General features: G+C 39.7%; 1 protein-coding gene across 5 annotated transcripts in view; it reads right to left on the bottom strand.

Moving 5' to 3' along the window:
- The window catches only part of DTWD2 (DTW domain containing 2), an 87,939-nt gene extending 68,218 nt beyond the window's left edge, over positions 1-19,721 (bottom strand). For 4 of the 5 annotated variants that reach the window (XR_009746090.1, XR_009746091.1, XM_061468696.1 and 1 more), the window contains exon 1: positions 19,454-19,721. Coding sequence is in view for 3 of the 5 variants with exons in the window: in XM_061468696.1 (XP_061324680.1) it covers positions 19,454-19,581 (128 nt within the window). In the remaining 2 variants the exon portion in view is untranslated. Of the gene's footprint in view, positions 1-683; positions 1,710-19,453 lie in introns of those variants that run through there. The other variant, XM_061468694.1, reaches the window with a different exon arrangement.
- Between the last annotated feature and the right edge of the window lie 746 nt (positions 19,722-20,467).

Raw genomic sequence — 20,467 nt, 5'->3', positions numbered from 1 at the left:
TCTCTTCGCTTGTTATTTCCTTTATCATTGTTATTATTAGTGGTAGCAGTAGTGATTTGTGTTATACCTTAGTTACTAAACTGTTCTTATCTCAACCCATGGGAGTTGCATTCTTTTGATTCTCCTCTCTGTCCCTCCAGAAGTAGGTGGAGGGAAAGAAGGGGGGGAGTGAGTGAACGAGCCCTCTGCCTGGTTTTAAACCACGACAAAAGCCAAAGCCAGCATGTGAAGTCCCCTGAGCTAAAGGCAGAGAAATATCAGTGTATGCTTACCCTTTCCTGTGGAACTTTTGATATGCTCTAGTACGGCCATTTTTCTATTCTCAGTCATGCTGCACAATTTAAAATGAATGTGTATAATGCCAGTTGCAGTGCCTTGAGATTACCTAGCTGTAATTTTTTACTTTCTGTATTTTAGCTCTGAAATTTGTCTGTATGTACTTGTGCATTTCCCTGGGCAAAATCTTACAGCTCCTTTGGGGCAGTCTTCTGTCATTGACTGGCCTTACTGCCATCCTAGACAGAATTTGCTGAGTATATTACATATTAGCTTTCCCTCACTTTATGGCTACACATAATGTGATCTGACGCCATTGCCACAACTTTCAAGGAAGATAAGAAGCCAGCCCTGTTAACTGAAAACCACTCTCTCTTGCACTTAACAGAAGTGAAATAATGGGTTACGTCATCCACTACAAACCCAGGGCCAGTGCAGCCATGAGGAGGATTTCGTATTCACTGTAATGCTGCTGATAAGCATAGATCCTGCAAGAAGAGCCAAACTGCCATGGTCACAAGCTGAACTGCACATTAAAGACAGGCTTAAAGCTCACTCTAGCTACGTCTACCCAGAAGACTTGAGCTTTCTGAAAACTTACCCATGCACCGATCCTAATGAGTCAGATTTAGACTAGAACACCATCACTGCTGCCTTACATACACAAGCTCTGCTGATCTGTTTTATTAACAAACTCACACAGTCTTTTAAACTACTGAGAGGAAAGCTGTGAGCTATAATACTGAAACAATAAATGAAGGAATTACTTGGAGTTCTCCCTCTTATTTTAAAATTGGAGGGGATGAGCCAATTCAACCCTTACCACTGCTTCAATTATTAGAAGCTGGACTTATTTTCTCAGTAGCAGGTAGTTTGTTAGCCATGTTGCTGGTCAATTTTAAGGCACAACAAGATGGGTATGTAAGTAATTTGTCACCATTGTAGTGCTAGAAGTCCTTTAGTCTCATGCTTAGTTACCCCGGAACACAGAAAAGAAACAAAATATTATCTTTGCCAAACTTCAGATTTAATTATGAAATTTATGGTCATAGTATTTTGTTGTTTTAACTCTCATGCTTGCATTACTGTACTTTTAAGATGTCTACTACTATCCTCAGAACCACTGAAATCAACTAGCCTACAGAAGACTGACTCCCACTAATAAATCCAGAAATAAAAACTTTCCAGGAAGAAAATGTGATAGAAGCTCTGCAGTTTATTTTTAGCCCCAGTTCTCTAATTACATGCCCACCAACTCTTCAATTTATCTTTAAAGTAAGTTTTGGAAAGCTATATTTCACGAAAAGTGCTACAACTCTCATGAAATGCAGAGGAACTCAAGGAGCCATCAGAACTAGTTTCTTTTAGGCTTATTTTGAACATTCTTCACTCGAACAAAATTTCCAAGACATAGTTCAATCGTGTTTCCAGGAAAAAATCAGGCATAGAAGATTATTCTGATTGCATTGTGTTCCAGCTTCCATTCTTTCTTCTAGCCTCTTCCAAAAGACTTTGGAACTCACTGGCCACAAGGCATAAAAATTTAAAATTAAATTCTTACAAACTTCATTAAGAGTCAATAGCCACATAAATTAAAAACAAGTATCAGAAACACATGTGGATAGGTATTAAGAACAATCAACAAAGCACTTCCTTTTCCATTCAGTAACCTGTATAGCACCAGCTTCCTGGTGAGAAAAAAGAAAATGGTGCAGTCACTGAATTTAATGGAATATATCTTTATTCCCAGAGTATAAAGATACATTTGAATGGAGAATTATCTAATACAAATCATAACGAAAATTATTAGAGCATTTTCAATTTCAAATATATAACTTAAAGGGTGATTAATTATATATGTATATTAATTAAAACCTAACTTCCAAAACTGATGATATCTACTGATTAGTGAACCTGCATTCCTGGACAAATCACACAAATACTCCTTCTCATCCCCAGCCCCTCAACCACTTTATCAGCCCTAGAAGCATTTAAAGAGCACAAGACTAATTATTCTGCTAACCTCCTCTGAAAAGGGGTACAGAGACAAGATATTCTGCCCAAAGATAAGATCACACACAACAGGAAAATCTTATTTCTGTTATTCATCAACATGCATGAACTACTCTGTAAACTGCCTTTTAAAGAGGTACAGAAAGAGGTTCAGAAAGGAGAACAAGTAGACAGATCTATCTCCCTGCCTCTCAACAAGGCATGAACTACTACTGAGCAGCTAAGAGATCACAGCACTGTTTCCTAGCATTCAGATTCCCCTGGCACCAGCTCTCAGCAGTTCTGCTTCTGTCTGCTATGGTGAGAAGATATATCCCTTGCCCTTCATTCCATTTTCCACTCAACTCTCAGCAATATGGCTTACAAACCTCCTGATCAACACCCCAATTATATTTTCCATCATCTGTAATCAAGACTTCTCCATCAATTTGAAAATTACTGCTCTTCTGCAAATGTGAAACAATCCTGTACCACTGCCCAGAGCAACAGACTTCAGAAAATCCAAATAAAGAATAAGGCTGTTAATTGATAAAAGGTATCAAGCAATTATCAGCCAAGTTCAAAAAGAAACACATTTGCATCTGTTTCATTAATAGCTACATTGTACATCTTATTATCACGGGAACAAAAACAGCAGGAAAAAAAGTATCAATTTTCAAGAACTAGTAAAGAATGAAGGTATGCTTTTTGGTTCAGAAAATCCCTGAAAAACAAATATCACTTAAGAGTTACCCTGTATTTACGCTGATCCCAAGGCACCTATTGCTCATCACTGTTAGATCCCTACAATACAAACCTTGGGTCTGACCCATTTGTTCTGAGTACAGTTTACTGGCACAAACCACTACCCAAAAGAATACAGCTGTGAGGCCATGCACAAGGAGCTCTCAGGTCTTGCAGTCTTCCCCAGCACATTAAGCATGAGTGCATGGTTTACTGTTACTGAACAATAAAAACAAATGGTTGAGCCACACATCTCTAAAAAACCCAAGAAAATACACTTCAGCAAAATAAGTGTTTGGAACAAGCACAGACTACATGTGGCCCTATTTTAACATTTACTTTCAGAATAACCCAAAACATTTCAGGAACTACGTCTTAAGCTCTTCCTGGAAAAAAAGTAGCAAAATGTAACTCAAAAAGCATCAAATCTATCCTTAGTGCAAGTCTTAAAGAAGCTGTTATGCCAGTCCCGATTTCAAGCCTGGAGTTTTTTATTGTTGAGACCCAGCCGCTGGAAACACGATTTTCATCACCAACTAATTTTTTTTACAGCACCAAAGAGCTAACAGTTAGCAATGATTTTCAGTCAAAGCTCAGCTGGTCTGGATTTCAACAACTGCAGCAAAACATTTGAAAAGCCTTATTTACAGAGATTACAAGATGTCATTCTTCCTAGATTTAAGACTAAAACTGGACAAAACACGATTCTCCGGCGGTAAGGGATGGAAGCAGTCATTTATTTCATGACAAAATCAGAGATGTCATTGATGACAACATTCTTGTCATTCTGAAAACTACATCAGCTCATGTGTTTCTCAAAAAATCAGGCAAATAAGAAAACCTACTTTTTTTTTTTCTCCAGAAAACATATCTCTGTAAAAATATCTAAAATTAGTAAAGAAAAAAAAAAACCGCCTTTCTTTTCAAGTATTTGGGAGTTTATGTGTCATTCCAAACTTTCTTTCTATTCATTGCCATGTTTTTCACAGTGGTGTTGAACACTAAAATAGTACAAGAGATATTATTATTTATTGAAGATATAGCTGTATTTAGAGAAGTACCACTTAAGGATGAGGTGGCTTTTAACAGAGAAGTTTCTAATGCTACAGTAACAGGCTATTGCATTAGAAGTATTTTAATTTAATTTTGACATTTCCTTTAAACTTTGACTTTAAATAGATGGTAACAGGTTACCCAACAAAATTAGTAGATTAGTACAGAATCTGTATGAATGCTATATGTTAAATGTATACATCCTCAAGGAGTTTTCTATATTGTCACATTGAAGGTATATAGACAAAAAATAATATATTTCATGCTGCCTTTATTACAGGCTCTGAGTTGTGCAGTGTTCTCATGTGACCGTTTTCCAAGGCAAATAACCATTTTGCCTTACCAATTACATAACCAATAAAAGACAAACAGGTAAGGAGATTTTTTTTTGCCTGGAATATTCATGGAAGCTTTACAAGGCTAACCTGGACATATTAAAAACAACAAATACCTTTCAATGCTATAGAAAAGATACAAAGAAGAATAAAATATCCACACTGTATACTTTCCTAACTTCTTATATGGAAGCAGACCTTGGCAAGCAGCTTTCCTTGCAAATAAATTAACAAATCAATAGGAGAACACTCTTTCAACTGTTTACATTAAAGTTGGCTGTGGTTTCCACTGTAACTAATAGAAGTAAATAAAAAAAAAATCATTTAGCTTATGCACCACTGCAGTCACTACAGAAAGGCCAGGAAAGCCAAAAACTAATGAGCCTGAAATTGTTGACATTTTCATGCATCTTGGCTCTACAGTCTGGCAAAGTAGCTGGCACTCTGACAAGCCTGATGCCAGACAGTTAGCAGAGCTTTAAATTTGTTGAAAAAGGTGAAGTAGTAATGGCATTTAAAAAGCAGGCCATCAAGACATTAAGATTAAGAAGTTAGAATGAAGTTTTACATTGCCAGCTTTATAATTCCCCACGTTTCAGAAGTTTTGAGGCTGTCACAAGAAAAGACTAACCAGAAAAAATCTTTAACAAAAAGGTATTGTGGAAAAACTCAGAATTTTCCAGGCAAAAGAAGACTCCCACCTCCCCTCACACCCTCAATATAAGAAAGAAAAATAAATTAAAAAAAAAGAAATCCAATAATACGGACTCAACATCTTGATTTTTCATCCATTTGAATATATGCAGAAAACACTCCAGTTAAGAGCATGAAGTAAAACCAGAAGTATATTTTTTAAACAGCATATTAAAATTAATACTTTCTAACTTAATGAGGTCTGTGGACATTATTGGCAGAAGATAATTTTTTTTCAATGCTACAAAAGTATGTTTGTTTGAATGTTTGCTTCAAACTGAAAAGCTGTGTTTGTCCAAATGCTTGTTACTATCTTAGCCTTTGAAATAATAATTACAGAATGATAAACTGTGCCATTGGCTTCCTGTGATAGTGTTCAGTGCAGCTATGGTTTATGTAAGTTGACATGCAGCTTGTTTAAAAGATGGTTAAGAAGTGCCTATATCTGAAAATGCTGCACCAAATAATTTCCCTCATAAAAATAAAGCCTGTCAAAGATACTCTCTAAAAGTTTCAGTTTCTAACCCTTCCTTAATTTATGTTTCTCCCTCAATTTTAACTGAAGAGACACAGAATCTGAACTTTGTGTAGGCAGTTATATGAACCCCAGCTATACAATCTGACCTATTCTCATTTCTAAAGGATTATACATGAAGTAGGAGAAAAGATGTGAGCAGTTACCTGACCAGAATTAGAGTTGTTGTTTATGTACCTTCAACAATATAACATATTAGGAAGGTCTGTCCTAGCCTGGCCTCAAATGCTTCCATTATCTTATTTTCTTGACTAGAACGGAAAATAAAAAGCTGAAAACGATCTTAAAGCATGGACTGGAACAGGGCAGAGACCAACACATTCTAACAGTCTACAGAAGCAAAAACGATCATTAGAAGGTACCTGGCATGTTAGCAAGGGCCTTAAAGGCAAAATGGGAGCAGGGCTGCTCCTTGCAGGCACTGGGGGTCCCCACCAGGCAGCACCCAGTCACCCACCACCACTGCACCTGCTCCTCAGCCACTCCAATTTCAGCTAGCTTCGAAATAAAAAATTGCATTCAATGTTATGTTTTATTTAATACTGTGGAATGTCATTTTAGCAAGCTTTAATATGCTCACCACCAGTTAACCATTTTTTAGCAGTATTCCATCGTTTAGGTTATCAACAAATTATGTAAGTCTTAACTGCATATGTACACATTACTCACGAATCTTATTACATTTTTATATGTATTTGCAAGTCAAATCAGTCCAGTGCACTAGTAACCTCTCTATCCCCACACACAAGAAAATACATAACAGATAATTTAGGGTGCATTAGCACAGCCTTAGGGCACTTTGCTTCTGCCTCCTACTAAGCCTGTTTTCAGAACTTTAGGGGTCTTCCAAAGCAATAAAAGCCACCACACACAGAGCTCAGTCCTGATTCTCTGCTGGCACCAAGCTTTCATTATAATCCAGAACAGGACCAAAAATATATTACACATGGAACCTGGACTCTGTACAGCAGATGACCTCTTCTGACCTGCAATGGTCCTCTCTTTAGCCTCAGGTCCCTTAGCCTTGCTAGCCCCTGCATACCTGCTCAAAGGGCCTCCCCGCAGAGGGCTCTCAGACACTGCAGCTAACTAGCCCTTCTCCCCCTCTCCTTCTCAGGCTGGTACCTTGGCTTGACAGAACACAGGCTCTTTTGCACCCCATGCAGATAAAAGGCCACAGTGAATTTTGTAGTGACTCAGTGGAAAAGCAGCTTGAGAAGCCTAGGGATAAAGACTCTGCTAGCTGGAGCTAGGAAAAGTAGATTTCAGCTGCATTCACTAGTTCAACTGAACCTGTGTAAATGCAGTCTCAAGTTAAATCTCAGGTTAAATTACCTATCTTCCTCCACTGTTGTTTTGTTGTTGATTTCTTGATTGAAAAGGATAACTACAACCTGTCATTAAGGGTAACCTTGCAAGAATCTTTGCAAGAATAAAGACTTATAACACTAACTTTCCACGTAAAACATTTATGATATTTTTCAGTTGTGCTTTGACGTGAAAGTTACACCCACAGCATTCTCTTGTTCCAAAACCAGACCAAGTATCAACAAAGCTGACTTTTCTATCTACACAAAAGCAAACAGTTCTTTCAATATCTGAAATTTAGGTCTACCTATGCAACTTTACCTTATTTAATATAGTATTTTAAAGACAGAGCCTATTGGCATGTACAGTTTATTTGCTAACAGCAAAACAAGCCTGAATGCTACTTTGAAACAAGCAGATGAGAAAGGGGACTTAAATTAAAAGCTCAGTTCTGCATCAAATGAAGTCAGAACAAAATTCAGCCACTGATTTTTAACAAAAGCAAGCTCAGTACCCACACATCTCTCAGAAGTTAAAAGGAGAGCTAGGTTTTTGTATCTCTCAATCAATGCAACAATGCCACACATCCTGTCATTTAGAGCTAAGAATTTAAACTTTCTTCCTTTCACAAATAAAAAAATAAATTAAAAAAAAAAAAAAAGAAAGAAAAAAAGGAATAAATATGCAATGAAATTAAGGTATTGCTATATTTTGGTAAAACAGATGAATACATAACACAAAGCCCATTCTAATCTATATTAAGCATTAACATGAAAATGGATGCTTTCTACCTGACAAAACTTCTTTTAAAAAAGTACATAGTCCTGTTAAAAGAAGAATCTACTATTCTCTGCTATTTATCTTCAGCTAATTGTAAGCAAAAAATACAGTTAACAGAGCTTCATATGCCGAATAACCAATGTTAGGAAAATGGCTGAATATTTAATAGACTTTTCAATTAATTTAGTTTACTACTCACTTCCGCTCTAGATGGTAGAAGAATGGAGTTGTGTTTATGCATTCTGGGAACTTCAGTATAACTTCACATATAACACCATATGAAAAAAGGCTCTATGCAAGCAATCTTCTGTTCAGACTTCCTGACACCGCTTAGCTGAAAAGTACTGTAAGCGCTACACTACACTCTAGCGTCCCTTTTCTGAATAGCACCCACTTCTGAGGAACACACTTTGATTTTGATCTAGCATCAATCTTACTAAAATAGGTCAACCAGTTTCATGGTTTAATACAAAGAAATAACGTATTTTTAAATAGTATACCTGTTATTAAACAGTTATTATTTTATTAAGGCGTGTTGATTTTTACTTCATACGAATATTTTATTTATTTAACCAGGCATCAAGTTCATGAAGTTATTCTAAAGCTTTTTGGGGATACTGTAAGATGATGCTTCTAAAGTATACAATCAATTAAGCACAAGTGCATTTAAATGCTCAGTATAGCAGTCACCACATCAAACCCCAGAATCATACTGATTTGTAACCTAACAACCACTCAAGATGCTCTGCAGGCAGCATTTCTTAGGAAAAAATATCTCACAATAATACTTCCATATTAAAAAGGAATGCTAGACACCTGTTGTACATAGAGACCACCCAGAGCACAACAGTACAAAGCTAAAAACATACTCAGGAAATAACTGAGATTGGGAAAGACTTCTGGAGGTCATCTAGGCCAGCTTCACAGGAATAATTTCAAAAGCTTTGAGCAACTTAGTCTGAGCACTTCCAAGACTGACTCCACAGTCTCACCAGGCAACCAACTGTAGCATTTAACCACTCTCACAGAGAGTAATCTGTCTGCATTTAAGTCAAAACACAGCTAGGATTGAACAGCTAGAACAGACTTTGAAACAGCCAGGATAGACTGGACCTCTTCTGCTCCAGGGCTCACTACCAGTCCCCGCTCAGCCCCCGGCCCACTTCAGTGCCCTAGTTCTTTGCTGTAGAGTGGCTCCCTCGCCAGTCAGTACACAGGCTTATAATCTTGCCAGGGCTTCTTCTGCGTCCTGGGTGCAGGGCTTTACATTTGCTGAATTTTGTGATATTCCTCATGACAATCTGTCTTTGTGTCTCTGAATGGCAGCTCTATCCTGCAGTACAGCAACTGTTCCCTCCACATTGGTGCCACCTGCCAGCTTGCCATACATGCCTTCCACCATACCAACCTGGTCACTAGGAACATGTCCATCAGCTTTGCACACAGCATAAACCTGAATGGAAATTTCTCCTAAAATGCTCTCTCAAGAGACTCACTCAAGTCAATCATTTGGGCTCATCAATCCAGCCAGCTCTTTGTTCATTTTGTAAGCCCCACTCATTTAGTCTTTATCTTCTCAGCTTGATTATCAGGATACACTGCAACATTGTCAAATGCCTCCTAGTATTCTTATCCACTCAGACAAATGCATCCACTACTATTCTAGAGCCTGTCACCATGGTTAGATACTATTAGATCAATTAACCAGTCTGGCAAAGAAGGTAGGCTGCTGTTCTTTCTGCCCCTACTCCCACTTGTTTTTACATCACTCCATTAGTTCTCTGATAGTGCTTTTATTAAATTTCTTCCCTGACCCTTCTCCAAACAGGTACATAATCTGTATTTGCAGACATTAACAGAATACAAAAGGAAAGCAATGGCTCACAACCAAATATTAAAGGATAACTAACTTAATAGGGTTTGACAGATTATATCCACTGTACTGTTACAAATGTCAAAGACATTATCAGATAGTTTTAGAGACTGAAGCTCTAAGATATCTAGGTGTTTGGATCCCTTTGAAAATATCTGAGTTTAAAACACAAACATATCCATTAGAATCTCTGCTTCAGTTTCATCTACTTAGAGATGATACATTCTAAAAGGCATTTAAAATCAACAATGCACTGCATTAGCTGCCTGCTTTTCCATACATTAGGGTTTTTTTTAAAGAACTTCAATGTTCATGGAGAATTAGATGTAGGTCTCCAAGAGAAACAGTACATCTGGATTTAACTGCTCATGTCTTTGATATTTTGATAGGGAATTTAAGAAAATCCCTATTATAGGGTACAATTACCAAGCCCTTCCATTAAAAATATCAAAATACATTTAACCTCTGATGATTTTACAGGCTCACAACTCCATTTGATGAAAAGAGAGAGAAATTATCAAGTTTCTAAATCAAATCTAAATAGGCACTGAGGAAAAATTAAAGGAATTATTCCCATAAGTGTAATACTGTATTCAGAGCTACAGGAAAAACAAGTTCCATACATTATAAAACTGGAATGAAACACTATTGTTGTCTCACACACGTAGCAAACCATAGGAACCTGTAAATCACCCTTTTTGAGCATCCTTCTTTACAAAATACAACTCTCTTGGTTTAGTGCTTTCTAGCCATTAAGAACATAAACTAGCGTTAACAAAACTAGACACAGTCACTGTCTCCTCATAACAGTCTGACCTTATCTCTGATTAACTTTTCTGGCAATGGATTTCTCCAAATTGGCTTCCTTAATAAACCCACAAAATGTAGGTACTACTCAAAGTAAGGAACATTTTCTTTTCGCTATCTGATGTGAGCACCAAAATACATAATTCCTGAACATTTTACATTCCTTCTAATTTCCTCCATTTATTGACTTCCTAGTGCATGATTCACCTATTTTCAATTTCATTTAACTGGACTTTTGAAATAAATAGAAGTGCTGGTACTAAACAAAAATATAGGGAAAATGCCTACTGTATGGTACCATAAGAAAATGAAAATAATTTGTAATAAACACTGTGAGGCTGTATAAGCAGATATTATCAATTAATCAAAAAAAAAAACCAAACAAACAAACAAAAAAAAAACAAAAACACTCACATGCATTTTAAGGTGTTCCTTCCAAAACCTAAGGAGCATGCACTCTCAATTTTATTTAAGATCTCTAGCTTTTTGGAGAACAGTTGATTGAATGCTTAAAAAGGGGAAAAACAAACAAAACAAAACAACTCAGAAAACTTGTTAATATAGAAACAATTAAGAAAACCATGTACAAAGATCAGCCACTGTATCTATTTAGATACTCATTAGGTAAGAAAAATTCCAGTTAACTTTATAACATAAACCATGTATCATCTACTACTGTTGAGGCAGAAGAGCCATAGGATGAGGCCTCCAGGACTCATTTTGCATGTTTTCTTTACACAGTGCCCAGCAAGAGAAAAATTAAGCACAGCAAGGATGTATTCTCCTTTACACAACTAAGTTGATACAGTTTGGACATTGAAAAGAAGATAAATTTGAGATTAAACAAGAAACACCTGTTAACAGACAGTTTGTAGGTCTTAATATCGGACATAGAAGTTTAATAGCTCTAGGAACTGAGACAAGAATTTAAAACAAAACTCTTACCAAAAATGATAGGCATCATTGATGTAACTCAGAAATGGTGTGTAGAAAAATGAACAAACAAAAAAAAATAAAATAGCTGAGGACTATGCCCTAGAAGCCAAAGGAGAGTTATGCTTCCAGTAATGACACAGGCAACTAACTACTAGGCTGATATATCCAGGAGCTTGATGTGGGGTTATTTGTTCCAAGCAGGAGAAAGCATTAGAGACTGACAAAAAAAACATTTCAGCAGAGTTTGTAGAGCAAAAGTATGATCTTCATAAAGCTATAAAACAGCCAAGAGAAAACTGAATCCAGTGCTCAGAAGACAGATTTGACTTATATAAGAAAGTGACACACGTGCATTGCAAGGGATAAATCTGGATGGGAGATCAGATGGTGGAATGAAATACAGTCACTAAAAGGAGGAGAGAAGACTCCAACAATCAACTTCCACAACTTAAATGGAAGACAAAAAAAAACAAAAAAAAAAAACACAAAAAAACACAAAAAAAAAGAACCACAAAACCAAAAAAGATCACAAATGAAAGGCAGCTAGAAAACTAGGGATGGAAGAAGTCAGCTTACTCTGATAATTCTTTTTTACGGAAATTATTAAAAAAAAAAATAAAAATCAAACAAAAACCACAAAGAAATTCTGAGCACACAGATTCTGTAAGGGAAAGAGGTTTGAGTGGTGCATCTGACAGGAAGTGGACAAGAGTGGTGACAGGAAAGCTTGGTTTTATAAAAATGAAAGTAGGCTGTGTGGAAAACAAAAGAAGGCAGGGAGAGAAGATGGGGTAACTAAAGAAGAATCTGAATGACGTAAGAACATGTCAGTCACAGGATGTTCAGGCAAACTCTACAGTAGTTTTATGTAAAAAATAACTCTGGGATATGTCAGGGCTGTCTTTCCTCAAACGCAAATACTGTTCTGTTCCATAGCACCACATTACAGGTGAAATTCACTTATGCTAATCCCAGATGCAAGCTTCAGAAATTATAAGAAAAATCATGGAATTGGCTGTGCTTCTTTGGGTATACGGACAATAGTCTTCAGTTGTCACCTACTTTTGCACAGCATGAAATATAAAATTTTCTATCTTTTTCTTTTTTCTTTTCTTTTTTAGTTTTTTGCTTTGTGTTTTGTTTATAAAAATCAACAGCAATTCTTCTAAAGGAACCACATTGGTATTTTTAGTATTCCTTATGATTAAGTTGGGAAGGCTTGAACAATGACAAAATATCTTTGCCTTGTCTTACAATACACTACTACCCCCAGTGCAAAGCTGCACTTGGTGTGATTACAGAAAACAAGCAGATCAAAGGTACTAGAGCTGCTTTAATTAAAAAGATTACCTCTCTTCTCTCTGGTCATGCTCCCATTAGCCCATAGCTGCCCACAGTTAAGTAGCCAGCCTGACATACACATACAAACACCCTTTTTTTTTTTTTTAATTTTAATGCCAGCAGATCAAAATAGATGCTAACCAGGTCAACCAAGCACAAAATAAATGGCCTAAAAAGGTCACTACCCATTAATCTGATCATAATATAACAGAAAATGAACAAATGCCTTTGAAAATTAGCCCAGCAGAAAAAAGTAACATTCAAGTCACTAAGTTTTAATACATCAACAGTTCCAGTACCACTCATTACTGCCAATAAAGGCCAAACAGCATGAGAAACTTCTCCAGCTACGGCAACCACTAAAGGAAGAGCAAAAATAAACTGAAACCCACTGACAAGTGTTTAGCTTGATATCTATAATTCTAAGCAATAGAAACCACAGATTTTAGTGTGTAGACTACAATCATTTAGAGCAACATTAATGAAAGTGTGCTAATATAATAAGAGGCAATGAACTTGAAAACTAACACTTGATAATTTTTTCACTTACCTTTAGCTTCCCTTCATAAAATGTAGTGCAGGTAACATATATCTTAGCTCATTAACTTCAAACAAGTTACATCTTTCATCTGCAGTAGGTAAATTCTATATTTGTTTTACTATTAAGTAAATAATTTCACGTGTTTAAATGTAAAACAACAGTAATGTTTCTGTGGCCTTGCAGCTGGATTCTTTGCTTGCCAGTGAAGTACAATTAACTCCAAGTCTGGGAGCACGCAGACTGATAGCACCTCCTGTCTTAAGAACTTAACTCACCTTCTAAGTTTCTAACAGCACTGCTTCAGTGAATATATCCTTCTATGTGAATATATCCAAGCTGGCAGTTAAGGCAAAAGTATTAAAATGAACACAGTCATCACAACAGAGCTCTTCTTCATGCCACTCAGAGTTGAGTCACAGCATGGTCAGACATCTGATTAACACCAAGGTCTCTCTTACTGTCTCAGCTGCCTGTATTCCTATGTTTATGGACTGAAATACATTTAGATCTCACCCCTTCTGTATTAAATTACATACATACTTGAAATCATTTATATAAAAATCACTAAATATCAGGAATAACACAATAAGGAGATGAGACATCTTTGTCAATACTTCCATTTATTTTTTAAAAGAAATAAATTTTACAGGTGAAAAGGCCTGTAACTATTTTATCAGGCTCACCTGTGTTGAAACGAGCTTACAGAAGTTTCATCAATTCACCAGTTCAGGGAATTCTGCCCCTGCTTCTGAAAAACATATACATGCCAATTACTGTGCGAACACAAGGGTATGACAGAACTGCAAATGAACCAAGTTTTTGGAAAAGAAATTTTAAAAGTTATAAGACATAAAATTCAGTTCCACGGGCAAAAATCCATTAAGAGATATCATTTCTGATTCCTTTAGCTATAGTACAACACAGAACAATTTAGCCACTTTGCTATTAACAGCAACAGCTGAATACAACTCTCCTCTCTCTGGTGACAGGAAATGGAATGAGCTGCACCAGGGGAAGTTCAGATTGGATATCAGAAAAAGCTTCTTCACTGAGAGGTGGGTTGGTTCCTGGAACAGGCTCCCTAGGGAAGTGGTCACGGCATCAAGCCTGTCATAGTTCAAGGAGTGTCTGGAAGATGCTCTTGGCCATATAGTTTAGTTTTAGGTAGTCCTGAGAGGAGCAGGGAGTTGGACTAAGTGATCCTCATGGGTCCCTTCCAACTTAAGATATCCCATGATAATTAATCTACGTTGAATTACAACATTGCTCTCAGTAATGGTGGCCACAGGGTCCACTTCTTCGCCACCACTGAAGCAACCATCCCTTTGCTATTAGACTCCAAGACCGGCATGGAGCTTTAGAAGGAGACACCTCGGCAAGTCCCAGGCGGCAAGGAGTGTTCCGGGTTTATCACTGAGGCGTTTAGTCTTATGGCCTGCAGGAGGCGTGCAGTTGTCCACTAGCTGTGCTACACTGTGAAAGAGCTGCGGGAGGAGGTCACCCTGCACAGCATCAAAAAGCATTAAGATATCAGCTGGATCTCTTCTGAGACCCCGAACATTCAAGCTGCAGCAGAGGGGCACAAACAACCTGTGCCAATGAAGGTGATCAGTCAAAACTCCTATTATAATGAAGGCTGGAAGGTGGTGAGCACTCACAACAGGAGGAAGGATCCTGCCCCACCAATGACTTGCAGTTACACAGTATGTTCACTGTCTTCATACCTGATAAGAAGCTGGAAGTGCTGTCCCACTTGACCCATGGAGCATCTCTGATGGCTTGGCATGACCCATTCAGGACCAGTAGAAGAAAGCAAGAAGTGATACCGGTAAAAGACTCCCCGCTGCAGGGGATGAAGATCTCCATGATGTCTTTCAGAGAAGTTTGCTGCATGTTGGGGTTTCATATTTGGGTTATTGCGGAAAAGCTACCAAGGCACATCTAGCCCTCTGACTAGTACTCTCTGCTGCTCTTCCATGTAGGCACTAATGACTGTTGGGGCTACCTGAGAAGTATCAAGTGTGACTACAGAGCTCTGGAGGTGGCAGTCTGGGAAACAGGTCATATTCTCAATCCTGTTGGTGAGGGCAAGGGTCTCAGAAGGATATGATGTAGGTTAACAGCTGGTTGTACAGCTGGTGTCAGCTACAGGTTTTGGTTTTTACAGCCATGGGATCCTCTCTGAGTTGACCCTCAGAGACTTGAAAAGCTACTTGAAAGAAATGGGATGCATTTCCCAAATTTTGGGAAACAAAATTTGCAAACAGGCTGGCTAAAGTATTGTTAGGGAGAGTTTTAAAGTAGAAATTATAGGGAAGGTAGTGATTCCTCAACAAACGAGTAAATTGTATAGGCAAGCCTCACAGTGACGGAAACAGAAAGGATATAGCAACCAAAAAAAACAGAAGTGAAGTGAGGATAGGCATGTGAAGAAGGAGGTACCTACAGAACAATCTAATGGGGAAGGCTTTTAAGCCTATACTTGCCTTGGTCCTCATGGACAGCTTTACCCATCCTGATATCTGCTGGCTGATGCCTTTGGGAGGCCAATTTTTATTATCTTTGGATAGTGAGAGAGGTTGCTGAAGACTAAAAGAAAGCAAACGTTACTTCTGTCTGAAGGGCAAGATCCAGGAAACTGCAGGTCAGCCAACTTCACCTCAATCCCTGGTAAGGTAGTTGATAAAATCCTCACGAAAACCATTTCCAAACACATGAAGGATAAGAAGGTGATTTGGAATAGTGATATGGATCTACAAAAGGAAAACCATGCTTGACCAACTTGATGGCCTTCTAGAGTGACCTGACTAGCTTAGTGGATGAGGGGAGAGTGGTGGATGCTGTTTACCTTAACTTTAGTAAGGCTTCTGACAGCATCTCTGCCTCCCATAACATCCCCCCCCAGATGTTTATTTCACTTTCTTTGATAGTTAAACTTTAAAATTTGCATTTACAATTAAATACCATATCAATATGCTATAAAGCAACTACGTATATTTACTGTGTTGAAGAAAGACTATACTGCTTCCTCAGAATCAGCCTTTATATGACTTAACAGGATTATTAACAAATATGGGTCTTATTTATGTAAAAACACTGTGTTTCTCCTCAAAATATGAAGCAGCACTATGCCGCCATGTCACTATCAACCTATCAGTGTTATCAAGAGCACTCAGACAGTACCCAGATTAAGTATAGTATCTGTAATATTTTAAATACAGGCAAAGGAGGCATTTGTATTAAAGGATTAAAGTTATTCCTTCTTAAACACTCCTCAGAAATTCTACTACAGTAAAACTCTGCACACGCACAGTTAAGATCTGTGGCTACAAGTTATTGTGCATTTATTGGTTTTGTGGTACCAAAAAGCTTTAACCCTAACAGCACACCAAGTATCCAGAAAACAGTGAAATTTCACTCACACAAGGACACAATTTAAAAATATTACATTGCTTTTCAGAGTGCCACACTACAAAATCAAATTGTTGTCCTACACGGCTTTAGTTGTGAGGCCTGCCTATTTTATTTTCCATGCTAACAGCAACTTGGAAACTGTATTGATCTTACTCTCCAATTTAAATGTTTGGGTTTGGTGCTTTAACTTCTGAAAGCAAGTTCATCATTAAAGTCAGCTGAGAAAACCTTAAGAAGTGATCAAACGACCATTGGTGACTCAAAGTTTATCATCACTGACCTTTTGGTTTTGGCAGACAAGCAGAATATGTATTAAACTGTAGCCTCAAGAATAAAACAGCATAAAGTCAACTGCATATACTTCATTTGCATCAGCCATTTGCCATCTCAAACACCAACTGTGACTAGGATCATTTTCCACAATCTTTTTCTTTAAACTAAACCATACACACACACGCATATACATACACACACGCAAACCTTTAAAATGTAAAATTTTAATTACATCGTTTCATTCAAAAACTTCACCATAAGCTATTGCAAATGGTAGCATTTTCTCCATGACCACCATAGGCAAAAGAAAGTCTCAAACACGTAATACTCAGAAACATTCTGTTCCTTCAGGACACTCAAGTCTTTCACATTATCCAAAATAAACTTATCTAGCTTGCTGCTATATTTCTGTTTTACATCTTGACTGATTGAGTACTTGTCAGAATGCTGTAATTCAGCTGCCCTGCTTTATTTAAAAAAAAAACAAAACAAAACAAAACAACAAAACCTGAAGTTGGTCCCATGAGGAATCACCAGATGATGCTAAAAAGAACCCATTTTTCTATGCTTTTGTACTGAATTCAGTCCATCACCACTATAAACATTGATTGCACATGCATTAAGGTGCCTTACCACAAAAACCTATTCTATAATTTAGAAAACCAAAGGATTCAGTCAAAGATACCTGCCCCAAACCATCATCATCTGCCAAGTGACAAGGGGAAGCCAGGAGGGAGCACGGACAGGACTCCTGACCCAAACTAGCCCAGGACATTATGCCTAGTACATAAACAGAAGGGAGTAACCCAGAAGGGACTGATCACTGCTCAGGTGAGCAATTGTACTGTGTATCACTGCTGTTTTCTGAGCTTTCATTCCTTGTTTTGTTGCTTCCTATTATTATCATTACTGTTGGTGTTCTTACTATTATCACTATATTGCATTTTAATTAACTGTTCTTATCTCAACCTGTGGGGTTGATTCTTTCGATTCTCCTCCCCATTCTACTGGTGGCAGGGGGAAGAGGGAAGTGAGCAAGCAGCTGTGTGGTGCTGAGTTACCAGCTGGGCTTAAACCATAACACCAAAGTAAAATAAAAGGTAGTGCTTCCTACCCGGGGTTTGTAGGCCTGAGGTGCCATCTTGACAGCCATTTGTTCAAAATAAAAACTGTACATAGGTTCAAGGGGGGCTGCCCAAATTGCCAGAAGGAAAAAGAAAAATCTGCTGATGCACAGTAAATAAACAGAAAATCACACCTGGCTCAAGAAGTCCCCTGAGCTAAAACTCACTGGAGAAAAAAAGAGCCGTGAAAGAGAGGTGTCATGCATCTGCATGGTTTTCATCTTTGAGCATCAACTATTGCCCACAACTATTTGTTTTTAAGAGGTAACATTCACAGACGTTATGACTTCCACGATACATGTGGTTTTTGATGACCTCGCCATATATAAGCTCCTGAACTCTGACCCTTTATGGAAACTACAACTACACTGTTAGTAAAATTACATGCCTTCTACTTGACAATCAACAGAAATGGATAAAACCAATATAGATACTGGAAAATTATGTTTGGTGGTTTTGTAGAAGCTTTTCAGTTCAGGAACAACCGACTTACTCCCAACTCACTCCATTAAAAGCACACAGATATGCAGACATATCATAGAATCACAGAATAGTTTGGGTTGGAAGGAGTCTTAAAGATCACCTAGTTCCAGGCCCTGCCATGGATAAGGATACCTTCCACTAAACCAGGCTGCTCAGAGCCCAGCCTGCCCTTGAACATTGGCATACAATTAGGTTTTATCATTTAGGATAGAGCGTATAATAAGGTTATAAGATATCCCTGTATGATCAGAAGTCGCTATCACCGCACCCTCCTGTCCCCACCTCACTCCCACAGACGCGAGGTCACATTTTCCACCTTGCGCAGGAGTGACAGAAGCAGGGTGTACTTGCAAAAGGGAGGCCTGGAGTCACATCCACAAGCCTGGTGACAAGCACAGACTTTAAAAAACAAAAGCACAAAACCCAAAACAAGATAAAAAAACCCACACCCTTCAAAGGAGCTCACTGCCAGCCTCTGTAAGCCCCCCACAAGCCCTCCCCACTCTCCTGCTGCCCAACACCTTTGCGGCAGAGCCCGGCCGAAGCGGTTTCCTCGCTCAGCCGCAGGGACGGCGGCTTCCTGAGGAGAAGAGGGCCCGAAGCTCTGACCAACGGCCAACTCCGCAGCCCAAGTACGGACGCATATCCCGATGTGTGTGTATACGTCGACATATGTACGACACTGACCGGCACAGCCTGCCTCACACACAGGCAAGCGAGATGCAGGCTAAACTCGAACCTCTACCTTAGCCTACAAGGACCACTTCTTCACAGCCAAGATGCCTGCCCCTGCCTGGCCCGTTGCTAAGTAACAAGCCCCGTTCGCCCCCCGCCCCGCCACCGTCACGACGCACCGCCCCGGGCCCTCAGCGCAGCCTCCTGCACACCGGGGCGGAGCGAGAGCTGTCGGGCCTGGCAGTCTCGCGGCCCCTTTCCCCGCGTCACCTGCAGCGTCCGCACTCCGGCCGCCGCTCGCAGCGCTCCACCGGCAGCTCCCACAGACCCGCGCAGCCCTCTCCCTCCTCGCCCAGGACTGGGGCTGTGGCAGGGGCCGCCACGCTGCCCGCTTCCATGCTGGGGGCAGGAACAGCCCGTCTCCAGCAGAGGGCGCCGGCAGGCAACAAAGCCCGCCGCCTCGGCCACGGTGAGGCAGCCGTGCCCCTTCGCTGGGGCCTCGTCCAATCGGGGCGCGGGGAGCCGGACGTCCGGTCCGTTGGGGAGCGGCATGCCCAGTGGGGGGTGCTGTTGGCCCATATTAGTCCCGGGGTTTGGTTTTACAGTTCTCAGGGCTTCTCTCGTCGCCCTGGCCGGGAAGTCGTCCGCGGCTCAGGCTCGGTCCCCGGAAGGTCGGGGTTTCCCCCTCCCTTACCCAAAGGGGTGCGGGTGGCTGTAGGCGACGGCAGCTGCTCTAGCACCTCGCCCCTTGCAACGGCGCGGCCTGGCTTAACGCCTCACGGTAGGCCTCGGCCTCGCCCGCTTGGGAGCTACGGCGAAGCCCCGGCTGCTCGGCCCGACCCCGCAGAAGCGGGATACAGGCTGCGGGCCCAGCCGGAACCTAGCTCTTGTTTGTGGGTATCAGCCGCTAGGTCAGCCACGGGGTGCGAGAAAACCCAGCAGAGGACTGGGGGCGCTGGGTGGCTGCGTGGCGTTGTGTGTGTGTGTGCGGGAGAGAAAGGATCCCCAAAAAATCCCCACTGCAGGTCGTTGCGTACATATCTGTCGCTTTTAATTGCTGTTTCATTTGATTTTGAGTAGGCGTTTGGAACTTCCATGTCTGTAGGTATCGTTTACACTGGAGTCCACACAGCTACAGGAGAGAGGCTGCAGCGCAAGCCATGCTGGCAAGGGGCGGTAAAATAACATCGTTTCTGACAGTCTTTCCCAATCTCAATAGAGCTTGCTCTTAAGAAACGAAGTGTAGATACAGACCAGGATTTAGCTGCATTAGGCCAGATACAG

The sequence above is a fragment of the Pezoporus flaviventris genome, unplaced genomic scaffold (genome assembly GCF_033815535.1).
Source record: "Pezoporus flaviventris isolate CSIRO_AGI_PZ_B2104156 unplaced genomic scaffold, CSIRO_AGI_Pfla_v1 ptg000050l, whole genome shotgun sequence".
In the NCBI taxonomy this organism is placed as follows: Eukaryota; Metazoa; Chordata; class Aves; order Psittaciformes; family Psittacidae; genus Pezoporus; species Pezoporus flaviventris.
This window is presented reverse-complemented; position numbering and strand designations above follow the sequence as displayed.